General features: G+C 43.2%; 1 protein-coding gene across 3 annotated transcripts in view; it reads left to right on the forward strand.

The window, feature by feature from the left end:
* Positions 1 to 18360, forward strand: part of LOC139756593 (protein turtle homolog B-like) — a 94692-nt gene extending 76332 nt beyond the window's left edge. For all 3 annotated transcript variants that reach the window (XM_071676237.1, XM_071676246.1, XM_071676228.1), the window contains 6 exons: positions 1468 to 1655; positions 6024 to 6362; positions 6667 to 6903; positions 10035 to 10360; positions 11546 to 12189; positions 14395 to 18360. In XM_071676237.1, coding sequence (XP_071532338.1) covers positions 1468 to 1655; positions 6024 to 6362; positions 6667 to 6903; positions 10035 to 10360; positions 11546 to 12127 — 1672 coding nt within the window. In that variant the 3' untranslated portion in view covers positions 12128 to 12189; positions 14395 to 18360. The remainder of the gene's footprint in view (positions 1 to 1467; positions 1656 to 6023; positions 6363 to 6666; positions 6904 to 10034; positions 10361 to 11545; positions 12190 to 14394) is intronic.
* Positions 18361 to 18961: the final 601 nt, after the last annotated feature.

Genomic DNA, 18961 nt, shown 5'->3' on the forward strand with positions numbered 1-18961 from the left:
TTGGACATCTAATGAGTGGAGTCCAAAGCAAAATTCTTGCGTCAGGCGGGTGTGTGTGTGTGTGTGTGTGTGTGTGTGTGTGTGTGTGTGTGTGTGTGTGTGTGTGTGTCCAAGCGCTGTTGTTTTGCATTAAGTTCGCTTGGGTTTCTCTGGCGTTGATCTGGAATGTTACCTCCGCTCAGTGTGGTCTCTGTTCCTTCCCCGGCACTCTTGATCGTCATCCAACCCCCACCTCACCTCTAGCGACACTACTCCTCGACCCAGTTCTGTCATGTTCGCGGTGTCATACCCACCTTCCCCTTCTGTCAAACATCATATGTCGACCTCCTCACCTGATCTCTCCGAACCCCCGACTGATCAAGGCAGCCTCCTCTCGTCATTACCAGATCCCAACGGTGCCTTGCGTCCTACAGAAGCACTTACTGCTCGCATCTTCTATCCTGAGTCTCGTCACTTCGACTTCCATCGAGATCAAGGTCTCCTTATCCTTTCAAACTTCATTTCTGTATCTGGTATATTTCCTCCTCCTCCATTTTCCAACTACCCGACAGCTCCTTCGATAATCTGACATTACGTCACAGACAGTTGCACGCCTCACTTGGGCCAGGAAGCTCATTATGCGTGAGATATCTCAACAGACCAGAAGGACTGACTCGACTCTAGTTAGGACGATCCCGGCGGAATCGAAGCTCTTCCTCCTTCCCTCCATGATGGCAATTTTAAAATCTTGTGATCATAACCTCATTCCCTTGTCTCAGACTAGGCACGTCCACCTCCTAAACCCATATCTGAAAGGTCTACTTAGGCACTGAGGGTGAGGTTCCGTGTGTCTGCTCCGCTGCTCAGGATGCCTCCGGCTGTGCTGACCTTTTAGGAAAAGGCCAGACTGTCTGGCTGGGTAGGATTCCCACGTCCCGTTCCTCTAGTACACCTTCCTTCCCTCAGTCATGATGGTTTGAGGACTCTTGGTTGCCCTGATGCTTGGTCGTATTAGAGACAAAGTATATCGAGAGATGACGCTCTCCCTCTCAGGTCCTCATAAATTTCCGCACGGACTCGCCGCCAAGCTGCCCTTCGTACAGTGAAGCATTTATGACCAAAGAAAGTGCGCTAACTTGACTTTGTTATTGTCTATCAGTCCATCTGTTTCAGCAGCTGCTGTTTCATATGTGCGTCAGGTGTGCATTCAACATCTGCTGTTTTGTATTAGGTGAGCGTTGAACACTTGTTCTGTATGGGTGTCAGGTGGATGTTCAACACCTGTTCTGTATATGTGCCATGTAGGCGTTCAACACTTGTTCTGTATGGGTGTCAGGTGGGCGTTCAACACCTGCTATGTTTTCTGTGTGCCAGATGGGCGTTCAACACCTGCTATGTTTTATGTGAGCCAGGTTGGCTTTCAACACCTGCTATGTTTTTATGTGTGTCAGGTGGGCGTTCATCATCTGCATGTTCTATGTATGCCAGGTGGGCGTTCAACAGTTCGTCAGAGGTGATGGAACTCCCCAGCAGTGCGACGTGGATGCTTGGGGAGGGCCTGAGCATGGTGTCTTACACCCCACGGACGCACCTTGACTATGGCTCCCTCCTCTGCTGGGCTACCAATGACGTCTCACGGCAGAACCAACCATGCATCTACCACATCATACACGCCTGTAAGTATGAGGAACACGCCTCCACCACACACGTCTGCATGGTGTACACGAATATACCACATCAACACTCGCAACAACGCATGTTGTACACGAATATACATCAACACACGCCACTACGTAGGTTGTACACGAATATACCACATCAACACACGCCACTACGTATGTTGTACACGAATATACCACATCAACACACGCCACTACGTATGTTGTACACGAATATACCATATCAACATACGCCACTACGTATGTTGTACACGAATATACGACATCAACACACGCCACTACGTATGTTGTACACGAACATACCACATCAACACCCGCCACTACGTATGTTGTACACGAATATACATCAAAACACTCCACTACGTATGTTGTACACGAATATACGACATCAACACACGCCACTACGTATGTTGCACACGAATATACCACATCAACACACTCCACTACGTATGTTGTACACGAATATACCACATCAACACACGCAACTAGGTACGTTTACACGCCTCTACCACATCAACACACACCACTACGTATGTCGTACACGCCTCTACCACATCATACACGACTATATATACGTTGTATACGACTCTACCACATCATACATACATACATACCTGTTTGTTATAAACGCATGTATGGTGTATACGCTTAGGCCAAGTCATACACGAACGTATACCCATCTAGGAACCACCCGATCATACTGCACATGCCTTCACATACATATATCATCTGTCGATATGTACGATAATCCTCTGTATTCTGGATCACATGGGTTAGAACACCCTTATATTCATGCCGTACCGCTCATGACTGACTACACAGAATGTTGGGTTATACACATCTGGGAACCTTCCTTTCAACTCTGTGCCTTCTAGAAAAAAAAAAAAGAGGAACCTTTAAATATGGTTCACGACTCTGGAATATAAAGGGAAAGACGTGGTTGGATACATCAGTCAAAGGTGCATCCACCTGTCAGAGTGGATGGCATGAAAGCTGTACCCTGAGTGATGCTGTTGATGAAAGGCGTTACTCAGAACAGAGGGGGATCAAATCCCCCACACTGTTCTGTCACAAAGCCTTGAACTCTACTGCCGAGAACCATAAACAATAGGCATTCCTCAAGCCTGTGTCTGATGCAGAAACACCATCATCATTAAGACACAGTAATGGGCCGTTAGCACCGTTACACTGATGGACCAGTACTATCACTGCACACTGGAGGGGACACTGTCGTATCGACACACAGACGCGCCACTAACATTACTACACTGTGACGGGGCTGTGACCATCACCACCCATCACTACGTAGGGCAATACACAGATCTCCTGAAGGCAGTAACCCTTATCTGTTGGGTTGTCTTTCACAAATGAGTACCATTCATCAGGCAGACTGAAGTACGATATTCTAATTCATACTGTTATACTTTAGTATATCATAATTCTTTATCATATAGATCTAGTATATCTTAATTCTTTATCACATAGATCTAGTACATCATAATTCTTTATCACATAGATCTAGTTCATCATAATTCTTTATTATATAGATCTAGTATATCATAATTCTTTATCACATAGATCTAGTTCATCATAATTCTTTATCATATAGATCTAGTATATCATAATTCTTTATCACATAGATCTAGTACATCATAATTCTTTATCACATAGATCTAGTTCATCATAATTCTTTATCATATAGATCTAGTATATCATAATTCTTTATCACATAGATCTAGTACATCATAATTCTTTATCACATAGATCTAGTACATCATAATTCTTTATCACATAGATCTAGTTCATCATAATTCTTTATCATATAGATCTAGTATATCATAATTCTTTATCATATAGATCTAGTACATCATAATTCTTTATCACATAGATCTAGTACATCATAATTCTTTATCACATAGATCTAGTACATCATAATTCTTTATCATATAGATCTAGTACATCATAATTCTTTATCACATAGATCTAGTTCATCATAATTCTTTATCACATAGATCTAGTACATCATAATTCTTTATCATATAGATCTAGTACATCATAATTCTTTATCACATAGATCTAGTACATCATAATTCTTTATCACATAGATCTAGTTCATCATAATTCTTTATCACATAGATCTAGTACATCATAATTCTTTATCATATAGATCTAGTACATCATAATTCTTTATCACATAGATCTAGTACATCATAATTCTTTATCATATAGATCTAGTATATCATAATTCTTTATCATATAGATCTAGTACATCATAATTCTTTATCACATAGATCTAGTACATCATAATTCTTTATCACATAGATCTAGTACATCATAATTCTTTATCACATAGATCTAGTATATCATAATTCTTTATCACATAGATCTAGTACATCATAATTCTTTATCACATAGATCTAGTACATCATAATTCTTTATCACATAGATCTAGTACATCATAATTCTTTATCACATAGATCTAGTACATCATAATTCTTTATCACATAGATCTAGTACATCATAATTCTTTATCACATAGATCTAGTACATCATAATTCTTTATCACATAGATCTAGTACATCATAATTCTTTATCACATAGATCTAGTACATCATAATTCTTTATCACATAGATCTAGTACATCATAATTCTTTATCACATAGATCTAGTACATCATAATTCTTTATCACATAGATCTAGTACATCATAATTCTTTATCACATAGATCTAGTACATCATAATTCTTTATCACATAGATCTAGTACATCATAATTCTTTATCACATAGATCTAGTACATCATAATTCTTTATCACATAGATCTAGTACATCATAATTCTTTATCACATAGATCTAGTACATCATAATTCTTTATCACATAGATCTAGTACATCATAATTCTTTATCACATAGATCTAGTACATCATAATTCTTTATCACATAGATCTAGTACATCATAATTCTTTATCACATAGATCTAGTACATCATAATTCTTTATCACATAGATCTAGTACATCATAATTCTTTATCACATAGATCTAGTACATCATAATTCTTTATCACATAGATCTAGTACATCATAATTCTTTATCACATAGATCTAGTACATCATAATTCTTTATCACATAGATCTAGTACATCATAATTCTTTATCACATAGATCTAGTACATCATAATTCTTTATCACATAGATCTAGTACATCATAATTCTTTATCACATAGATCTAGTACATCATAATTCTTTATCACATAGATCTAGTACATCATAATTCTTTATCACATAGATCTAGTACATCATAATTCTTTATCACATAGATCTAGTACATCATAATTCTTTATCACATAGATCTAGTACATCATAATTCTTTATCACATAGATCTAGTACATCATAATTCTTTATCACATAGATCTCTTAGGGTAACCCATGCATCTCCTGCTTTATGTTGAGGGCGATCAACATGGATTCAGGAGCGGGGGACTGGAAACCCTTCCCTCTTGTATTATCACTTTTCTGCATAATAGGGATAAAGGAACGAGCCAAGCGAGGATATTATTTTTTCTAGGGGACTCATGTATAGGTGTCTGACTATGCGTGGTTACGACCAAAAAAAAAAACAACAACAAGAGAACGAAGGGTTGGGTGCCATGTTTGATGAGGGAAGACTGGATGGTCTGGGGTAAAGAAAAAAAAAAAGAAAGGTAAGGGGTAGAATCCAGGATATTGCAGGACATGAGCGAGAGGAGTGGCACTTTTCGAGATGGAAGGATGGAGTAAAGGAGGCTTGAGGGTATCGGGGCCTGAACATTCATGAAGCGAGAGGGATGTATAAGAAAGAATTGCATCACCGTGGTATCTGTGGGATGACGTGTTGATGATAGGCGAACATGGGCATATGAAGCAAGCAAAGTAAATCTAGCAGTAGTTTATGGGGCTTGGCTATAGATGGTAGTCCTTGGTTCTGGTACATCAGAAAATGACGCTATGAGGCTGGGTGTGTGCCAATGAAGTCATTGATGGTTCGCATCCGACGCCACCTTGCTAAATCGCTGAAGGCAACTGGGTACATAAAAGGAAACTGTCACCTGTCCTCCACTTCCTTTGCTTCTAATCTACCGCTCGTGTTACCTGTTCCAGGACACAGACGTCTTGGGACGGACCTATATCACAACATATCTGACATACACCTCACACCTTATCCCTGTATCTCGACCCACCAACCCATTGGCTTATTTCCTCCATGACTCCCATACCTACCCCTTGCTTCATCTGTTCGACTCACCTCCTTCATTATAACACTACACTAGAATACTTGTTCTCCCGGATTGCAGTAACCCACAGCTCACTCCTCTCCGTGCACCTCACAGCTCCACCAGACCCCGTGAACAACTGCACAGTGGAGAACATAAGCTCGACCGGTGTTGGGATTCGGTGTCAGGCGGGCTGGGATGGCGGCCTCGCTCAGACCTTCACCCTCTCCGTCAGCCAAGCCCGCGCCCACACCCGAGACCACGAGACCAAGAAGGCGCCGCGGGTCCTGGCCAATACCTCCACCTCCCCGAGACCAGAGTTTAGCCTGACGGGGCTGCAGGCTGGCACGGAGTACGTCCTCACCATCATGGGCGTCAACAAGAAGGGACAGAGCGAACCCGTCAGGCTGGCTATATTCACGCTCAAGGACGTGGCTGAGAAGCGCACGAGTCCAGGTACGGCAGGGACGTCCATGTGTGGACAATGATGTAGCGTCAGATGTGCCTTAGTGTCAAAAAGGTCTATGAGGATAGAGTAGGACTTTACCGTAATATCAAGAGACTAGGAGAACAATAAGAGGGTATGGCCAAGCTTAGAGACATGAGGGAATATGGGGGTGTTATGAGTGGCACAAGCCTCATGAATGAGATTCTCATACGAGTTCCAGAATAGGTCAGTATTTACCATTGTGTCCACCTGTGTTCAGGGTAAAGGGGAATGCGTCTTCTAAACATGTTTTCTCTCATCCCGTGTCTGCAGGAGTGGGGATGGTGGGCCTGACGCCTGTGGTGGGCGTGGTGGTGGGCGTGGTCACGTCGGTGCTGGTGACCTGTGTGGTGCTAGTGGTCGTGGTCAGGTCACGGCGCCGCCGCCTGCCCCGCCCAGAGGTCAAGATGGTATACGACAAGGGGTCAGGCAGCCCCTCACAGGTCAGGGGTCAAGATGAGGCCACCGACAGCGACGACCGTAACCCTGACCTCATCCCCGTTAACCATGGTCAGTGTCCCAACCATGTGTGTGTGTGTGTGTGTGTGTGTGTGTCCCAACCACGTCAGTGCACAGGTTATATGGTCAAGTCCTTCAACCACGTCAGCCCCTCGACCCTGGTCGGCGTGTCGACCATACCAGAGCCTTTGGGACGTCAGAGCCAGTAGACCACGACCAGTGTCGAGGTTACTGACTGGGCCACGACCAGGTGCCTAGACCACGTCTCTGCTTCTCGAGTGACCTGGGAGTTTCTTAAGTCCATGAGTGCGGTGGTGTCGGGAAGCTTCTTACGATAAGGAGGCTAAGAACTTCTAAGCCTCAACGGGAAAAGGATAGACGTGTGGTGTTTGTAGCACGAAAACCGGTGAGGCCAATGTAGCCGCTGGAGCGCCTCAAATGTACAGTACAACGTGATACCGAACAGATGGGGTTCACGATTATAGGAATATACGATCAATACATACGCTGCCATCATAGACTCTCTGGGGAACCCCTGGTTACCGGAATGTCACATTACATATATATACATTATATATATATATATATATATATATATATATATATATATATATATATATATATATATATATATATATATATATATATACACACACACGAATATAGTGCATATGAACTCGCACATTTCAAGGAACACATAATGCCCTCCAACAGCAAATATACGCAAAAGGTCTGGGTTCGAATCCTTGCTGTTGGAGGGCACTATGTGATTTAATATATATATATATATATATATATATATATATATATATATATATATATATATATATATATATATATATATATATATATATGGCAATGAAGTCTCCCGTTAAAGAGATGGAAAACGCCACCTCAATATTTTCCACTGAAGACAGTCACTAAATATGAGAGACACGAAGGGACAACCCCCATACATCACCTATACATAACACACAGAACCAGGATTACCCACCCCATCCATAAAGCGTCACATACACTCGGGAAAGTGATTGGTGTCGGCCGTTCGCCCCAATTAGAAGAGGAAAAGAAAAAGAGAGAGAGAAAGAGAAAAAAAAATTTGATTGGGTAGGAATACAAGCCCATTGACTGCCGGCCATTTAATTTACATATATACACGACGTCGATTCCGAGTAACCCGACTGCTTTTGATATGCAGATCGAACTCACAATGTCAGAGATCCGCTGTAGCAGTTCTTTCGCTTGGAGAATATTGGAGGGGAAATTTCTAATCATTTTAATGACGCAGCGGAAAGGAGGGGGCGAAGTAAGCTCTCCCTCTCTCTCTCAGCTGCTGTTTTTTATTGAAGTTCTCTCTAAGTGTACGTGTTTGTGGTGTACCTTTCTTCTCATGTATTCTGAGATGTTACTCTGAAGTATGGAACTTGTGGAAATTTGGACACACACGAGGTTAGTTATTCAAAGGTTATCATTATCATCATTATCATTATTATTATTATTATTATTATTATTACTATTATTATTATCATTATTATTATTATTAATATTATTATTATTATCATTATTATTATCATTATCATTATTATTATTATTATCATTATCCTTATTACCAGTATTATAATTATTATTATTATTATCATTATTATTATTATTATTATCTGTAGTAGTAGTAGTAGTAGTAGTAGTAGTAACAGTAGTAGCTGTAGTGACAGTAGTAGTAGTAGTAGTAGTAGTAGTAGTAGTAGTAGTAGTAGTAATACTAAAAGCAGTAATAGCAAGAGTAGCAATAGTAAGAGTAGTAATAATAAGAGTAGTAGTAGTAGCAGTAGTAATAAAAGTAGTAGTAGTAAAGTAATAGTAGTAACAAGGACTGTGAGAAGATAAAAGTGGGACTCAAGTTTAGCAATTACGTGACCACAGTCAGCAAAAGACGTTTCTCTTGATATTTCATTATGCATCAGCGCCTGGCGAGAAAAGACTGTACAGTACAGATTACCAGAAACACATTAGACGAGAGGAAATTACTTCAGAATTTCCACAGACAACTGATATTTTTGAGCCTCAATTAAGACTTCTTTAGTTTTTTAACGCGCGCGCGCGCGTGTGTGTGTGTGTGTGTGTGTGTGTGTGTGTGTGTGTCTCCAAAATAATAATGTCTGCTATGCCCTGTACTGTAAGCAAATAAACACTAACTTCTTCGTGGTCACATCCCTATGGAACCTGATGCAAAAACCGAACAAAATATGAATCACTGTTGGCAATTTATACATCCTGTCCCCTGAAGTGCTCTCGACTGACTGGTCATACCGACCAATGTCTGTGAACTTGTATGAAACAGGCGAATCCTCCCTCTCCACGGAGTTGTCTGAGGAAGATCACATATGTGGAGATCTAGGAGGGTGAAGGGCGTGCAAGGAACACAGTGAATTGGAACGATGTGGTATACCGGGGTCGACGTGCTGTCAGTGGATTGAGCCAGGGCATGTGACGCGTCTGGGGGTAAACCATGGAAAGTTTTGTGGGGCCTGGATGTGGAAAGGGAGCTGTGGTTTCGGTGCATTACACATGACAGCTAGAGACTGAGTGTGAACGAATGTGGCCTATGTTGTCTTTTCCTAGCGCTACCTCGCGCACATGCGGGGGGAGGGGGTTGTTATTTCATGTGTGGCGGGGTGGCGACGGGAATGAATAAAAGCAGCAAGTATGAATTATGTACATGTGTATATATGTATATGTCTGTGTATGTATATATATACGTATACGTTGAAATGTATAGGTGTATATATGTGCATGTGTGGACGTGTATGTATATACATGTGTATGTGGGTGGGTTGGGCCATTCTTTCGTCTGTTTCCTTGGGTTACCTCGCTAACGCAGGAGACAGTGACAAAGTATGATAAATAAATGAATAAATGAATAAATAAATAAATATATATATATATATATATATATATATATATATATATATATATATATATATACATTTTTTTTTTTTCATACTATTCGCCATTTCCCGCGTTAGCAAGGTAGCGCTAAGAACAGAGGACTGGACCTTTGAGGGAATATCCTCACCTGGCCCCCTTCTCTGTTCCTTCTTTTTGAAAAAAAAAAAAAAAAAAAAAAAAAAAAATTCCACGTCGAGTGTGTGGTTGCTAAAGCTGTGTCCCTCGTCCTGGTACAGACCAGCAGGTGAAGGACACACCCCAAGGCTACCCTGGTGAGGTGCTGGATGACAGGGATCCCCTGGCGCTCAACCCTCTACACGACCCTCAGCAACAACAACAACAACAGCAGCAACAGCAGCAGCAACAGCAGCAGCAGCAGCAGCAGCAACACGACTTGCAGCTGCATGATCACCAGTCGCACGACATGCAGCTGCGCGACCGGCAGCAGCACCACGACCTGCAGGACGACTTCCAGCAGCATGAGCAACCGCTGCACCACGACCAGATGGTCAAGGACTCGTACGGGTCGTATTTCATGAACCCCACCTCACTAATGAGGCAGGTAGGTCTGCCTCACACATGATCACCTCATCATTAGAGCAACAGGGGACGTGCATGATGCGCCTCTCATGAATGAATGTATTCTCTCTCTCTCTCTCTCTCTCTCTCTCTCTCTCTCTCTCTCTCTCTCTCTCTCTCTCTCTCTCTCTCTCTCTCTCTCTTCATGCTATCATTCACATTATCCGTACATTCATTATATGTTCTTTCATTTAACTTGCATTAAGCTATATTCTCTAGTAAGAAATGTGTATTTCATCGCATCTTTCCCCTACTGCTTTTTTTAGTTTCAGATTAGATTCATTCTCAAATCAGGATAATTCTCTTTTTTTCTGAAACTGATATAAAACACACACACACACACACAGGTCTTTACATGGTAAAATATCAATAGAATGAATTGGAACGATATGGTATACTGGGGTCTACGTGCTGTCAATGGACTGAACAACATGTGAAGCGTCCGGGGTAAACCATGGAAAGGTCTGTGGTTTCGGTGCATTACACATGGCAGCTAGAGAATGAATCTGAGCGGATGTGGTCTTCCTCCGTCTGTTCGCTACCTCGCTAAGGCGGGAAACTGGCGATTAAGCATCGACAAAAAAAAAAAGAGTCGATCGCTATATTGTCTCAAACCAAACCGATTGGCCTCTGAACATTAAGACTGTCATGTACGTGACTCCAGACCTACTGACCTCTTCACTAGGCAATACTGACGACCTATCCTCTACCCAGGACTTAAACACTAAAAAACCTACGAAGGTACATATTGGCCCGGAGCAAAAGGGGACTATACTACACCTACTGTAAGAGGCAAGGCACAAGGTCTTGCTCGCTGAAGACACCCATAAAAACGTCGTTACCTTTACACGGGCTCAGCCATACGTATACACTGATGACTACCAGAGGCCAAGCAGACATACTGATGACTAAAACCCGGGGCAAAAAAAGACATATCAGCCAGTACATGGAATAGATAAACATGATTCTAAAGAGTCTGACACATACAACTGGACGGTATGGGGGTTGAGTGATTAGGCTGGGAATAACGAGACCCAACAGACATTTGACCAGTCAATATGGTAAGCCATCATAACATTCTCAACACTGGGTCATATATACCCATACTGACCACTCCACAGAAACGGTGGAGATGGTAAAGAAATAAAACATTTGTTCTGTGTTACAGGCGGCCCCGTTGTCTCCCATGGAGGGTGACAGACTGATGCTTCTGGGTCGTTCTCTGGTGGCCCCCACGCCCACCGGTCGCTCCACGACACCCACTGCCTACCCCCACGACATGTCCTCTAGCCACGCCATCTCAAACTACCCTTTAGACATGTCTTCCACACCCACTTCCCCATCATACCCCCACGACATGTCCTCCATCCACTCCCCCATACCTTACCCTCGAGATATATCTTTCACTCATGCAAACCCATCCTTCCCCCATGAGCAGACCCTTCCTCCCCTCCCATACAGTCACCACCTCTCTACAGCCACACTGCCAAAGTCCTTCTCCCGAGACCTAACCTCATTATCCTACGCTCAGGGTCCCCCAGCTCGTTCTTACGCCCACCACCGTCTAAGTCTGGGCAGAAACGACCTCTTGTCGCTGGAACGGGTTCCTCCCTCCTCCCTGTCCGACCGTCGCGGGTCGGCGTCCACGGTGGCCGTCAGCCCAGAGAATGAGCCGCCTTTGGGCTCGCTGGTCAGCTCCCTCGTCAGGAATGATGATCTCAGTTCCAGCCAGCGGGAAAGTTCGGTCTAGCTTGCCAGCCAGTGAGCCTCAGCCTTGGCTGGTTCTCAGCCTTCATAAGCCACTACTTTAAGGTGAGTCTTCGTTCCCCATCATTAAGACTCAGCCTTAGTGGGTCTTTAACATAAAAAAAAAGTAACTATGAGTCTTCCCTTCCTGGCTAGTGGGCCTTAACAATGGCGGTTCCTCAGTCTCCATAAGCCAGTGTAGTAAGGTGTCTGTCCTCAGTCAGCAAGCCACAGCCCTATGTCCTCAGCGTTCCCTCAAAAAACCATTAATTCAAAGTGAATCTTCCTTTCCATCCAATTACCCTAACCTCTTACAGGTTTTTAGCCTTCACGACTGGAACTCGGAGGCGTATCTCACTCCTGGAGCAGTGTGTCGTCTTTAGTTTCCATCAGCCGCCAGTTCTATAGATGAATCTTGATCTGCGACTTAGCAAGGATGAGCCTTCATAAGCCATGTATCTGGCTTTGTACTCGCACGACGCTCTGCGTGTCAATGAAACTGTGTTCTTGCCTATCATCATTTTCTCTATGTTCATGGGAAGGGACCTTTACACTTATAGGATCCTACCTCTTTCCTTTGTATTTCTGTGGTATACTTTTTTTCATTTTCTCGTTGCACTTGCATATACTTTTTTTTCACTTAGCTTGACCATCAAGTCCGTAAATACATTACTGAAGAAATCCTTCCTCATATCCCCTAAGGTATGTTCTCTTGTTTAAGACTTTTCCAGTTTCAAAAACAAAAAAAAAAAAAAATAATGTTAACATTGTCATTAGCCCCGTAAGAGTTACTGTATAATTATCAAAATTTCCCTCATTTCTTTAAGTGTGGTCAGGTTGAAAGATCTTCTGTCCTTGTACCTCCTGCCACTCTGGTCCTGTACCATTCCTTCTCTGTTCCTCTGGACACGTTCCGTCAGTTCTGTACGGACTTCTCTACGCTACCGGGGTTCATGTAACTGAAGTCGCTTTTGACTATGGCCGAAACATATGGCAGTTTGCCTCTGACGATCCTTCTTACACGAAGGTCGGGTGAAAAGTTCGTGACAAGGTTTCACAATGCTTACGACCCAAGTTTTGGAATTCTGCCTCTCTCTCTGTCTCCTTAAAGTAGATGTTCAAGGCTTCATAATAACTTTGATACTTTATTTTATTTGGATTTTTTTCCTTTAAGCTCTTCCCTCTTCATCATGTAAGTCATCTTAATTACAAGGTGATATTTTTTTTCCAAAACGGAGGTCCATTGATAATGCATTCAGTTCCAAGGCAACGTCTATGAGGGCTACATCCAGAACCTCAAACACTAGTGACTCCTAGTACTCGTTCGTACAAGAAGGTTTTCCCCTATACGCATTTTAGCAACTTGAGCCTCCACGCTTCTTCACCAGCATGTGGCCCTTATAACGTATCCAGTCCATTTTCTATATGGAGATGTCCCCTAGAATCAGAAATTAACCAATTCGAAGCATAACTGCCCTTGTTGGTTCTTATACCCTCTTGTCTCTCGTTTCATTGATATTTGCATTAGGAAGCTGATCTGTCACTCCTGATTGGCTTGGAAGATCGTACACAAGTAAGGTTGCTGGAGACAGATTTCTCCTGATACGTAAGAGCTAAAATATGTCCCCATTTTACCAATATCTCTTAGAATATTATGGGTTCACTTACTGACAGGCGTCCTCTTTCTCTTCCTTTGGCTTTTCTCTAATATTGTTATTATTTGTTTCATTCTATTTATCATTTTTCTCTAGTAGTCATCTTCATGCTTGAAGTTTCCAGTGTGTCCAAAATCACCTGTTCCTCAGGTTGAGTTTTGTTCTTCGTGTATGTACTGATACGTGTGTGTGTGTGTGTGTGTGTGTGTGTGCGCGCGCGCGTCATCAATTTCTGTTACAAGCGGCATCGAGTGAGGGTAGCCGAGTGGTCAAAGGCTTGGCAGGTAAGCTTGAGGTTATGGGTTCGAATCCTAGTCAATCCAAACTTGGAAGGTGCTGGACCGAGTCAACTCATCTGTACAATAACTTCCTCATTCACTACTAGGCTTGTAAGTCATAGACGGATGGAGGAGATGTTGGCTACATCTATCTTGGCTATTGCCGGCAGAGAAACTGGAGGGATCTGGTCACACAAGCCCAACTTTAGGGTCCTACATGGGAAAACTCCACACAAAAAAAAGAGGTAATGAAGTTGTGTGTGTGTCGTATACTTATCCATCCAGGCACAGAGGTTCGTCCATATAAGGACCTTCCTTTTTCTCTTCTCCTCCCACAGGTTCAGGTAACCTCGGTCGTTGAGGTCAGCAGCAGCAGTCTCCAGCTGTACCAGCTTCCAAACAGAAGTAATCCATCAGGTCCCACTTTCTTCCTGGACATGCGCAGTATTCTTCTCGGGTCTGCAGCTAAGGCTGCACCACTTGGTTCTACTGCCAGCAGGTTGGTCTTCAGAGCCAGCAGCTGTGTTACCACCACATCCCCTCCCTCCCTCCCTCCCGTATCTTGGGAGGCCAGCGAGTGCACCAACATCCACCATCAGCACAACTGCGCCTGCTGGGTGGAAGCCAGAGACAACGTCAAGCGCCGGTGTCTGCATTAGCCCGCCACCAATAACGGTCCCCAGGGTCGGATGCTGTGTATACTTCCACCACCACCAGTCCACAAGGACGGTAGCTGCATTGGCCTCCATCAACGGTAGTCCCCGGAGCCAGCAGCTGCATCAGTTTCCATCAACAGCAGTCCCCCGGGGCCAGCAGTCTGCACGAAGTCCTCACCACCAGCTGTTCGCAGGGACTGTGGCTGTAGCAGCAGCTGTCCTTTCCTCCACCTTCGTCCGTCTCTATGGCCAGCGGATGAGCCAGCCTCCACCATCAGCAGTCTCGAGACGCAGCAGCTGCGCAAGCATCCACTATAAGCATTCTCAAAGGCCAGCAGCTGCACGAGCCTCATCTTCAGGCACCAGCAGCTGCACCAGCCTCCACCACCAGCAGTTTCTCGAGGCCAGCAGCTATACTAACAGTCTCTGGTTACCAGACTAGCAGCTGTACAGGCCTCCTAGAAGCCAACAACTCAAAGGGCCAGTAGCAGCTGCAGCAGTCGCTAAGGACCAGCTGCAACAGCAGCCTCTACCAACAAAACGTCTCTGGGGAGTCCAACAGCTCCACGCACCTCCCTCCACAACCAACATCACTACCCAACCCAGACAACACCAAGCTACAACTGCCCCTCCCTCCCTCACACCTCCCTCACACCTCCATCTCTCCCTCACCAGGTCATACTTTTATCTACAACTGGGCCTCCCTCCAGACTCATCCTGACTCGTGTCTACTGAGAGTGAATAACAAGTACATGTGGGGAAAATCCCACAAAAGAACCTTAAACTTTACCACGAATCTTTTGACACATGATTGCCTGTGGCTGGCAAGAGGGACGAAGTGCAAAGGTCTACATCACGAACACCAGCAGCTTATAATTCCACCGGCTCTGCAAGACGTGAAAAAAAACTAAGTTCAGATGATCTTTTTTTTGTAAAATACGTAAATGATACATCATCATTTACAGTTCTCGCCATGACATGTAAAAAGGGAAGAAATGACCCACGTAAGGTGTAAGTGAATGCATCAGACACACGTCAAGTGACTGTTCCTGGGATACAACATGGAAAATATCTGACTCCTCATAATGAGGAGGTTCTGTTCACAGAGGGAGAGAGGTAAATCAATGGCTTTTCATCTGACAGTTTTATACATATATATATATTTGTGTGTTACATACGGCTATGGTAACTGTGGTGTTCTCAGAGGACGCACGATACAAGGGCAGTGACTGGGATATGTGTTTGCAGTGCTGGCTGGAGGCCGTCTCCAACTGACTGTCGATTCCCGTCTCTCTCTCTCTCTCTCTCTCTCTCTCTCTCTCTCTCTCTCTCTCTCTCTCACACCATTTGCTCCTCTCCAAAATATAGGCATCAATGTTGTACACTGCTTGTTATTGCCCCCTACGGTGGTTCAGCTTCTTGGGAGCACAGAGTGAGTGGAGAGTTTTGACCAGACCAAGCAAGACCACCCTCCAGTGACTCCTCCTCGATCCTATCATCTACGTAGGACTGAAAGAAAACGGTGGTATTATTCTTATACAACTCCCGGAGAAATCATTCCACCGCAAGAAAACCCTCAAAAAACTTTGTATATACTTTTTACTCTTTATGTTAGGATGTAATTGAAAAATAAAAATAAATAAAGGTTGACTTCTGAAAGTCAGTTTATACACTTATACTGTACGATGCCACGACTTTATACAGCATCGTAAGACATGCTGACAATGTAGTTTGTACAGCATTTCAAAGACATGCTGAGGTTGTGGTGTATATGGCATCTTCGGGCATGCTGAACCCGTGGTTTATACTGGCTATGAGATATGCTGATATTCTGGCTTATACGGGAAAACTAAGACATGGTGATACTGTTGTTTAAACAGCATTTAAGGGTATGCTGACACTATGGTTTATACACCATTTCAAGACATGCTGAACCTGTGGTTTAGAAAACATTTAAGGGCATGCCGACACTATGGTTCATACAGCATCAAATGACATGCTGACACTGGTTTATACACCATTTTAAGACATGCTAAACCTGTGGTTTAGAAAGCATTTAAGGACATGCTGACACTATGGTTTATACAGCATCAAAGGACATGCTGACACTCTGGTTTATAGAGCATCTAAGGACATGCTGACACTCGGGTTTACACAGCATCAAAGGACATGCTGACACTCTGGTTTATACAGTATTTTCAGAAACGTTGACACACTGGTTTACAGTGCATTTAAAGACATGTTGTCATGAAGGTCAATACAGCATTCTAAGACATGCTGACAATGTGGCTTTTATACAGCATTTTAGGACAGGTCAGCATTATGGTTAATCCAAAATCCTCTGACATGGTGACACTGTGTCTTACATACGTAGACGCTGTCGCTTTACCCACGTTATCAAGTGAGTAACAAGCTGTTTAACATGGATACCAAGGTGTCCTGCTGGAGCGGATTTGAGTGACCTGCTGAACACATCCTTAACAATTTATACAAAAGGGGATTTGTCGCGTTGCTGATTTGGTCCAAAACTCGACGGTAAGGTCTACATGTGTAGAGATCTTGCACACACAGTATGTCCATAACTGACCCAGATAACGTCAGAGAAGCTGTACCGTGTACATGTGTATTATCTCCGGTTGGTATGTTCCTCCTACCCCTGGTGCACACATACTGGCCTGACGTGTCATCCTTTCCTAACCCTGCTGCATATATGTGGTCTCTGCTGTGTGTCCTCTGTCCTGATGCATACATGTAGGATCTCCTGTGGGTTTATGACTTAAGTGCACGTGTGGAATAAATGCCTTTACATACCTCTTTATTCTTGTGTGTCAGCTGTAGATGTACCAAGTACATGTGTGTGTATTTGCCAGACCAAACATATTCCTATCAAGCATGCTGTGTGTACATCTCTCTACCCTGGTACGTGTGTGTGGAAAGTCTGCTGTGTGTGTGTGTATGTGTGTGTGTGTGTGTGTGTGTGTGTGTGTGTGTGTGTGTGTGTGTGTGTGTGTGTGTAAGGTCTGCTGAGTGTAGTGCATCACCCTTATAACATGTGTAAGTCTGCTGTGTGTACCACACTATCCTGATGTGTGTGTGTGTGTGTGTGTGTGTGTGTGTGTGTGTATAAGGTTCATCCTCATGAACGTGTGTCAAGTCTGCTGTGTGTGTGTCCCCTCCTGCAAATGCACGTACGTACAAATCTGACGTGTGCACCGTCGCAAACTGTCGCACTGTGCAGTCTACAGTGGGCACCTGGTCGCGTTCCGTTGTGTGAACGCACTGTCTGCTGTGTTCAAACTCCGTTGATGGTGTCCACGTAAGAACATCATGATCAGCTTTGATGAATATTTGATCACTAATTTACCATATGTTTCCCCTAAGAAGGGTACAGGTTTAAACATTTTTAAAGATGGGCTTAAAATTTCTTCAATAATAACCGCATCAATATCAATAAACAAACAAATAAATAAATACATAATAAATGATATGGAAATAAATAAGTACAAATGATAACACATCAATATCAATAAACGAACAAATAAATATACATAAAAATGATAAATATGGAAATGAATATATATATATATATATATATATATATATATATATATATATATATATATATATATATATATATTTTTTTTTTTTTTTTTTTTTTTTTTTTTTTATACTTTGTCGCTGTCTCCCGCGTTTGCGAGGTAGCGCAAGGAAACAGACGAAAGAAATGGCCCAACCCCCCCCCCATACACATGTACATACACACGTCCACACACGCAAATATACATACCTACACAGCTTTCCATGGTTTACCCCAGACGCTTCACATGCCTTGATTCACTCCACTGACAGCACGTCAACCCCTGTATACCACATCGCTCCAATTCACTCTATTCCTTGCCCTCCTTACACCCTCCTGCATGTTCAGGCCCCGATCACACAAAATCTTTTTCACTCCATCTTTCCACCTCCAATTTGGTCTCCCTCTTCTCCTCGTTCCCTCCACCTCCGACACATATATCCTCTTGGTCAATCTTTCCTCACTCATTCTCTCCATGTGACCAAACCATTTCAAAACACCCTCTTCTGCTCTCTCAACCACGCTCTTTTTATTTCCACACATCTCTCTTACCCTTACGTTACTTACTCGATCAAACCACCTCACACCACACATTGTCCTCAAACATCTCATTTCCAGCACATCCATCCTCCTGCGCACAACTCTATCCATAGCCCACGCCTCGCAACCATA

The sequence above is a fragment of the Panulirus ornatus genome, chromosome 2, assembly GCF_036320965.1.
Source record: "Panulirus ornatus isolate Po-2019 chromosome 2, ASM3632096v1, whole genome shotgun sequence".
Lineage (NCBI taxonomy): Eukaryota > Metazoa > Arthropoda > Malacostraca > Decapoda > Palinuridae > Panulirus > Panulirus ornatus.